The sequence below is a fragment of the Gavialis gangeticus genome, unplaced genomic scaffold (genome assembly GCF_001723915.1).
Source record: "Gavialis gangeticus isolate Ggan-Ray unplaced genomic scaffold, GavGan_comp1, whole genome shotgun sequence".
Classification (NCBI taxonomy): domain Eukaryota; kingdom Metazoa; phylum Chordata; order Crocodylia; family Gavialidae; genus Gavialis; species Gavialis gangeticus.
This window is the reverse complement of record NW_017728992.1, coordinates 190,349,938-190,359,103: the sequence shown is the minus strand read 5'-3', so window position 1 is coordinate 190,359,103 and position 9,166 is coordinate 190,349,938. Positions and strand designations below refer to the sequence as shown.

Below are 9,166 nucleotides of genomic sequence, written 5' to 3'. Positions count from 1 at the left end.
GACCGCCTATAAGTTTGTCAGGGGTGCTCACCAGGACCTGGGGGACATCTGTTCACCAGAGTGCCCCAAGGGATGACAAGGTTGAACGGTCACAAACTCCTCCATGACCTTTTCAGGCTGGACATAAGGAAGAACTTCTTTACTTTCTGAGCCCCCAAGGTTTGGAATAGACTGCTGCCAGAGGTGGTTCAAGCAACTACTTTGAACGCCTTTCAAGAGACAACTGGATGTTTATCTTGCTGGGATCCTATGATCCCTGCTGACTTCCTGCCCCGGGGTTGGGGGCTGGACTAGATGATCTTCTGAGGTCCCTTTCAGCCCTAATGTCTATGAGTCTATAACCTGTGAACAACCAAGGTTAAATTACTCCTCGGAGAGTTTCTTCAGAGAGGATAGAACCACAGTACAGTCCTTCAGCATTCCAGGGGCCTTTGCGCCATCTTCCCTGGAGACACTATCACTCACTGGACTCGGCTATTCAACCCAAGCAAGCCAAGAACTGTGAACGCAATCCTGCATCGTGTTATGGGAAGATGCAGGTAGTCTGGGCAACCAATCAGGGCTACCCTGTGCCTTGCTCCCATCTGGTGCCAGGCAGACTGAGAGAGCCTGCTCAGCATGCTGCAATGTGTATACAGGGACTCCTGGTGCTCAGCATCAGCACTGCAAACTCTCTGCTTTTCAGGGACTAAGCATTTGAATGTCTGTTCAGTCTACTCCACAGATAAGTTTTTCCTTCCAGGAGAACAAACCCAGGGAAATTCCAGGTCATTTGAATGTGTGTATGCAGCCTTAGTTTGAATACAAATAGAGTAAATTTACTGCATAAAATTACCAAAGAGGAGCACTGAGATTTGTTCTCTTGGTTTGCCTTAGAGTGTAAGTCAGGATGCATATTACCAGTCTGTAGTTTTAGCCCTTCATATTCTTGTCTTGGAATATTTTCTGCCCTGTAGAAAGGAATCAGTAGTTATGTCAGACCTTTACAGGATGGGGTCTGAAGACAGCAGTTTCATATATTATCCACTGGCTGATTGTGAATTTCTAACCTCTACAGGGCTTAGAACATATAGCTAGGAATGCAGAACCACTTGTTCCATCCCTTTTACCACATCACACAGGAAAAGAAACCTATGTTTGTATACTTTGTATAACTAAAAAGGCTAGTTAATATCAGACCACAGCATTTAGTATACATGTAAACTAGACATATAGCAAGATAAAGAAAAGATGAAAGGTCACCTTAAATGTTTTTATTATATTGCTGGAAGCTTAAAATAATACAGAAGTGTTTTGGATGGAGTTTTTTCTACCATGATAATACATGCAGTATTTGTAATAAAAAAAATTGCTTCATTGTATAAGAATAAATAAGTTCCTTAAATATATATTTGATTATAATTACAGTACAAAAATTGAAAAGGAAAAAAGAGAGCATGCAAAACAGCATGGGATGATAAGAACAGAGATAACAGGAGCTGAGATAGCGGAAGAAATGGAGAAGGAAAGGCGGTTATTTCAGCTCCAGATGTGTGAAGTAAGAAACAAAGTTCACCATTAAATTCTGACTCACTTTAATTTGAACTGTCCTTTGGGTCATAATAAAGAGAGGTGATGAAACATTCTGGGCAGCGTAGTGGGAAAATGGATATGGCTGGCAAGTGGTAGCACTATATTAAACAGTCTTGTCCTAGCAATCCTATGCAAGATATGACTTCATTTAGTTATGAGTTTTACTCCTGTTTAGACCAGTGGTTCTCAACCTTTTTGCCATAGTGGGCCACACTTGCAGCTCTCATTATATTATGTGGGCTGCACTACACAACTTATTTCCTGTGTATCCATTTAAAAAATGTTTTGTATCTGACAGTAGTGCAATACAAATCATTATTTTGTAATACCTCTAATCTCTATACTGTCAAATGTCTTTACTTTTTTTTTTTTTAACAGGATGTCGCATGGGCTGCAGCAGTGTGCTGATTGGGCTGCATGCAGCCCACAGGCCACGGGTTGAGAACCACTGGTTTAGTTAACAAAGTATCTTAGACCAAGATGCAAGAGAAATATTATTTTTGGTCTTCAAGTGCCAAGCATTGCCATCTAGGATGTGTTTTCTTATTTTGTTTTTCATCAGATAGGAACTATCTGGTAAAGACTACAGCAGTGTTGTTCAACCACCAGCCTCTGGGCTGGATGCAGCCTATAGAGATGCTATCTAGCCTGTAGGGCTCCCCTTGGGTCTGGAAATTTGGGAGTGGAGGAGTAGCTTCAGTGTTGATTGGTCCCAGAACCGTAGCAACTAATGTTTCCACTGCTGGCAAATTTCTAGACCTGGAAGACCGAGACAACCCTGAGTGCCAGATTTGTACCAGTTCACAGTCGCTCTGTGGCCACATCTGATGCACAGGGTTACACCATGATCAGATTTAGCACGACCGGTGTGCAGAGTCACACCATGGCTGGATCTGACACACTGGGTCAAGCTGGCACGCTGGATTTCACCCGCGGACCAACCGGCATCGTGCTGGACCTGGCCTGTGGACTGACCCCATGCTGCTCATCTGGCCCGTGGGGCTGGACAGCTTGCGTGTCATTGCTCCACAGTGATGCTTATTAAGCTGATAGTTGACTGTGATACTGTATCTACAAATAGTAGTTTTCTATAGTCCTCTCAAGTATTTACTGGTAACTTACTATATTTAACTGATCTTATATATTTTAAGTTTTTTCCAGGGGGAGTTGTTTGTTTTTAGGGAAAATAACAACTGTAATAGTATAAAAAGGCAGATCTTGATTCACGTTGAGAGGAAGTAAGTTTCTTGAAGTCATGGCACATTTATTTTATAAAGACCAAATAAACTCATTTTGACAGTTTTTCTAATTAATTTTGCATGCCCAGGTGTTGATCATTGTGTTCTTTCAACACTATAAATCAGCAACCAGGTAACCATAGAGAGTAATTATTAATTTACTTGAACAGATTTGAAATAACAATTTTACTGCTTGACTGTAAGGGAGTACCTAACACTTAGGAACCACAAGTCGTTTGTTTGTTTATTTTTTCTTCTACAGTATCTCATTAAGGTTAATGAAATCAAGACAAAAAAAGGTGTGGACCTTCTACAGAATCTTATCAAGTATTATCACGCACAATGCAAGTAAGTATGGTGTCTTGGCTTTTTAACTGCTACAGTTCAAATTACATTTCTCTACCTCTCTGCTACTTTGACTTGATATTGGCTTTTACTTTTAGCAGTGTGCAACTGTTGCATTTAAGACATTTTTGCAGAATAAACCTAATGATGAAAAATCAACAATACTTGGCTATCTCTAATCATTGCCTGAAATCCAAATATTGTTTATTCCAAGCACACTTTGGTTGGATAGCTCTGTCTGTTCTGTTTGATGCCCTCTATGTAAGGAGGGCTGGATGCTCATCTCTTTGAATTTCATTTGGGGAAAAAAAACCCAAGAAAATTAACTATTTGAAACTGGATTAATTTAGTCAAATGAATTCTTAAACTTCACTAGCTAGTGTTTTTTTTTTTTTTCCACTGGACATTTTTTAATCAAGATGCATATTTTCTTAATATATATGCACTAGTTCAAACAAAAATTAATTCAGAGGTTTTCTGCAGGATGACATATGAGATGATGAACAGTCCCATTTGGCTTTATTATGTAGTTATTATTTATTAATGTTTATCTTAAATTTGCATTCAGTAATTCATTGCTTATTTTCATTAATATTGTTGCCATTTGAAAACAACTTAAATATTATAGTGACTATTTACTTTTATTTAAAAATCGTGAAACCTTTTAGTGCTGAGGTGATGTTGTTATAATGTTCTAAGAAATATGTGAGCAGCAAGAATTCTTGTGGGTAACATGTTTTATTGGACCAGCTGCATGGTTGGGATTTGACGTAGGCAAACTTTTGGGTATCACAGTACCCTTTGTTAGGCCTCTGGGAGAGAAGCAGACACAGCAAAGCTAAATAGCGGGTGGAACAACAACTTGTGGAAAACTCCAACAGTAAATAAAAATAGGATAGAAAAGAAATGATTAGGTAGCCAGCAGGCAGGAAACATGCGGTAAAAAAATGATAAAGGAAGAACAGGATTGTTCAGGGGGTCATTGTCACCTTTCTCGAACATGGGTTTAAAAATAAATACATCATTAACAAAAACAAGTTGTGTGCATGTGTCTTGCGTGTTGCTTTGGAACTCATGAATCCAGTAGGCAGTCTGTGTGATCACTCACAGTTTCTAAAGCGTAATGAGATTTATCCGTATTGTAAAAGCCTGCATCTGTCAACATATGATTGTTATGTTTTTAGAGGTCGTTAGTTCACATGCCGAAGTGTGAAATAGCAAAAACCAAATGAAACTTGTCTTTCATACATTTTTGAAGATTTAACTTTATTATAAATGCATATGTTTTAGTGTACTGCACAGTTATTTTTGTGAAGATACAGTAAATTATTCAAAATTGAAACAAGTAATTTAAAGATCTGAGACAATATTAGAGCTAAGTGGACTTTCACATGGTTTCAGACAGTTTAGTAAAAATGAAACCATGTATAAAATGGGAATATATTTTGCTTCTGCATGTAGGAAAACAGGGGTAAGGTTACTTCATTTTTGTTATAATCTGCGATGTAGAGTGTTGGGGGGTGTTATATAAATTTCATGTATTGCTGATATCACAAGTATTTTCCTTCTATAGTTTTTTCCAAGATGGCTTGAAAACAGCTGATAAACTGAAACAATATATTGAAAAATTGGCTGCTGATTTATATAATGTAAGTAAACAATGAAGTAGCTTAATTTCTGGATAAAGGAATGTGTTGTTACTTTTGTTAGATGAGTTCAGTCCCCGTACAGTAAACTGACATTAAAAAGTTTTCAGCTGCTAAAAGAAGCTCTGAGCATGCAATATGAAAAGTTCTGTTCAAAGATTAATATTCTTGAGTCAGATATTAATCATAGTAGTAACTGTAGCTAATATTCTGATTTTTTTTGTGTGAAAAACTGATTTATAATACAGACTACATTTGGAATTGCATGCAACACAATGTTTGGTAAATTAATTAATTAATGCTGTACTGTAATCTCTCACAAAAATACAAATGACCTTCTCATTGAAAAGCAAGAAGTGACAGAGAATAAGATGACATGTTTAGCAGAGTACTCTTGTATTTCATGATCTGAAGTCACACTAATCCCATTTGCCTTTGTAGGTTATGGCTGAATAAAAATGTTTCTTTCTTGCCTCTCTTGCTATATACTATTTGTCCATCCTGTTTGAGATTCTAATTGATACTTTAGAGACCAATTTGCCTGCAGTAGCTCTAATGAACAGTTAATGTTTAACAAGCTAGGACATGCTGTCCACTTGTTTTTAGTGTCTAGAGAGTCTTATTTTTCATACGTAGTTATATATGCACTTTTGACTTCCTTTCAAAATTATATTTCCACGGAGGTTAAGTCAAAAGGAACAGGCTGTTCTATATTTATATTAACTTTAATGGGGACATATTTGTTTGAGTTTAAAAATAAAAGCTGAACTAAAATGTGTAATAGTATATATTTTTGTTCACAGATAAAGCAGACACAAGATGAAGAAAAGAAACAGCTTACTGCCCTCCGAGACTTGATAAAATCCTCTCTCCAGCTTGATCAGAAAGAGGTAAATAATTGGTGTGCAGTAATCTCAGGTAGAATGGGAAACTACATGAATTCTGAATTCTCAAAATGTTAGGCTTATATGGATGTAATCTCCTTCTGCATGGGGGTATTGCAGTAAATAAAAAAAAATATTCCAGAACAAAAATGGGAGCCTTTTGCTTTCTTCACTTCCTGCTGATTTTCCATAGTAAAATACAGAAAATGAATTTATGTGGACACCAGCTAGAATTGACTTGAATAAAGTAATTAAATACTGTAGTAGCAAGTATTTTAGGATTCCAGAAACTCAGGAAAAACATTTTGTAATAGAGATATAAAAAACTGAAATCAACACAGATGCACAAACCTGCTGCAATTTTAGTAATCCTTCATCCTTGGTTAGAGTGGGTTTGCTGGATTTCTATTTCTCAGCTCATTCACACATAACAATTAGAATATGCCAGCTGCTGCCCTTTTGAAATGTTTCTCTTCAGAAAGGGCTCCAAATGTTCATGTGTCCACACCCTTATTGACTGCTCAATCTAAGTCAACCTTACCATTTTAATTGGTGTGTAGACATACACATTTAAAAATAAACAAAGGGAAAAACAATTTAAGTCAGGTACTGTTCAGATTCTTTCCTAAATAAAGGGAGCATAATAATAATAATAGTAACAATAATAGCAAATAATATTGTAAAAAGCAGAGGCTCTCAAATCTCTGTTGTTAAATATGTGGAGTAGTAAAAATAGGGATATGTTTATATAGTTTTTATTTGTGTAGCATTTGAAAAGGTGCTTATGAAGATTCATATCTAAAAGAGGATCCTGGGATTGGAAATTATTACTAATACCAAAAAGTGAACATTAATAACCTATTTTGACATACTTCATATTGTTAATGTTGTAGGTAACACATTGTCATTCTTCAGCTAGTATCTGTAGATTGCTATATAATTTCTTACAGGTTTATTCAAAGTGTAATGTTCATTTATAATAAAGAACTCAAGTTGAGAGAGTCATTCTTTCTTATGTCTTTATACTGAATACAATTTTTTTAAGCATTCTCTTCTACTTAATAACTACAAGTAGGACAAAGTAACAAAATGTTCAACGGCTTTACTATAGTTTTGTCAGGAGTTTTATAAAAAGAAATCTCTAATGGAAAAGGGATGTACAAATATTCACTGTCGCTATTGAGGGTTCAGTCAAACGTTGTCTGAAAATATATATTCAAATGTAAACTTTTTCAAAGTTCCTTGTTGGTTAATCTGAAATAATTATGATGATTTTTGTAACTTGTTAGCATTAATAATCCTGTCTTTTATATTACTACAAATGTGCACTGCTTTTCTGAATTCATAGTATGTAAGGTGATGTTATCTTTATATATAAAAGAGGAGAAAAAGGAGAGTGTAATATCTTTTAAGAGAACTGTGCTTCTGTATATACTTGTCATAGGTCCACTAGATATGTAATGAGTTCTGAATGTTAGATGTATTATATTTCTGTAAACGTAGTGGATTGCTCTTTAGATCAGGGTTGGAGTTATTTTGGGAGTCGGGCCACTTACTGAGTTTTGGAAAGCCATCGAGGGCTGCATGACAGGCAACCAGGGGCAGATTAAATATTAATTTTCTAAATTTTTTAGGGGTCCCACGGGCCAGATAGAATGGCTTGGTGGGCCGCATCCAGCCCAGGGGCTGCATTTTACCCACCCCAGCTTAGATCCCTCTTCTATTAAGAATATTCTATGTGAACCTAATGGAAACTGTGGTACTCTGAAGTCAGTGGCAAAGCTCTCACTGATGGTAGTGAAACCCAGGATTTCACTCGTAAGGGATTTTCTGGAGAGTAATGAAAGCCAGAATAAAATCAGTTGTAATTAGCACCTTTTAGTTATTTGACTGCATTTTTGTGCATGGAGACCCATGTTGGAGTAAGAGAGCTGTATATTGGGGGACTTCAAACACTGTTATTCCAGTATAAGTGCCCTAGTTATTGTATAAACAATGCCAACATGCTAAATAAAAGATGAATTACACTTAAAACTAAATTTCAACTTGGAAAAAAATGAAGTGATAGGCTTGAAGTAAGAGGAAAAAGGTGATGAAGGTCAAATCCTGTATTTTGATGCATACTGCACACTCCTACATAAGACATGCACCTTATCTTTGAGACTGCGGGAAAAAGAAAATAAAGATTTTTCCAGAACTGAGGCTGCCTAGATCAGTAACAAAGTTTAATCATCAGCACACTCACCCTCCCTTTCATGCTTAACCCTAACTGTGGCTTAAGATTTGTTTCCATGGGTGGATCTGTGATTTTTGAAGAGTTTAAAACTGTCTGAAAGACTGTGAAATAGGAGAGGAGAGACCAGGAGTAGCTGAAAGGCAATTAAATTGCCAAAAGAAAAGTTAGCTTAATTAGTAGAATATCAAAACCATTTAAAAGGAGAGACAATCATTAACACCTGTGGAGTAAAGAACAATGAGCCTTTAAATCAATTGACTCCCTTAGCTGCCTAAAATGAAATGCTACTTGTGTTGTGAGTAGGAATCAAAGCAGGCTGCTACTGTTATCAGCAGGAAATCAGCTTCCCCATTTCAGACATGCCTGCCTCCATTTTGTTGGGATTTGCTTTTGAGGAAAAGGTGCATATGGTACATGTGTAAGTATGGTAATCAGGGAGCCCAGGGGAGATAATTACCATAATGGAAGAATTAAGTGTTTTCAGGGAGATAACTGTTTGAATGGATATTACAACCAAGGGAAATCATTTAAAAAGTTCTTGTAAAAGGAGAACTTTTCTTTTTCACACTTTTTAGTCTCTAGTAATTTTAAAAGAAGTGAAGAAATTCCATGGGTGTAGAGAGGCTTATAGATTTCAGTTCACCAGTAGTGTTCCTTGATTAGCTCTATTCTTTTTTACTTGGACCTATTTCACAGGCCTGATGTGTAAGATTTATGAAGCAAATGTTTAAATATCCTGTATTGTACTTACATGTTTCACGAACTAAGTCTTTAGTTATAGATTGAAATGTATATTGAAGGAACATGCAGGAATTCATCACAGATTAACTAAATTACATTGAAAGTAGAGATCCTGAGTTTAACCACCAATTCTTCATTTTTCTGTGAATTCTTGATTTGATTTATTCAAATTCGATTAAAGATCATTTCCCCCCTAGCAATACTTTCTCATTAACAAATTTAAAGATTAATCAAAGTATTGATAAGTATGAACCAACTTGGATTGTCCAAGTGGATTTGTAAAGATTCAAAAATATTTTGAATTCTAATATAATAAAAGCCATAGCACTTCTGGCTGTGTGTCTATCTGTCCATAATGCTCCAGGCCAACTGCACATGCACCGCCTGGAGCCTTACAGACAGACAAGGCAAGGCAAGGCAGTGGGGACCAGGGTGTACTCTTCTGTGCGGGGGTGGGGTGGGGGGCGGTGAAAGGTGTGGCTTGTGACCTTGGGGGCAGTGTGG

At 36.7% G+C, this 9,166-nt stretch overlaps 1 protein-coding gene across 3 annotated transcripts in view; it reads left to right on the top strand.

Moving 5' to 3' along the window:
• The window catches only part of ASAP1 (ArfGAP with SH3 domain, ankyrin repeat and PH domain 1), a 368,280-nt gene that overhangs the window by 240,609 nt on the left and 118,505 nt on the right, over positions 1-9,166 (top strand). For all 3 annotated transcript variants that reach the window (XM_019528166.1, XM_019528167.1, XM_019528168.1), the window contains exons 8-11: positions 1,408-1,537; positions 3,073-3,158; positions 4,729-4,804; positions 5,605-5,691. In XM_019528166.1, coding sequence (XP_019383711.1) covers positions 1,408-1,537; positions 3,073-3,158; positions 4,729-4,804; positions 5,605-5,691 — 379 coding nt within the window. The remainder of the gene's footprint in view (positions 1-1,407; positions 1,538-3,072; positions 3,159-4,728; positions 4,805-5,604; positions 5,692-9,166) is intronic.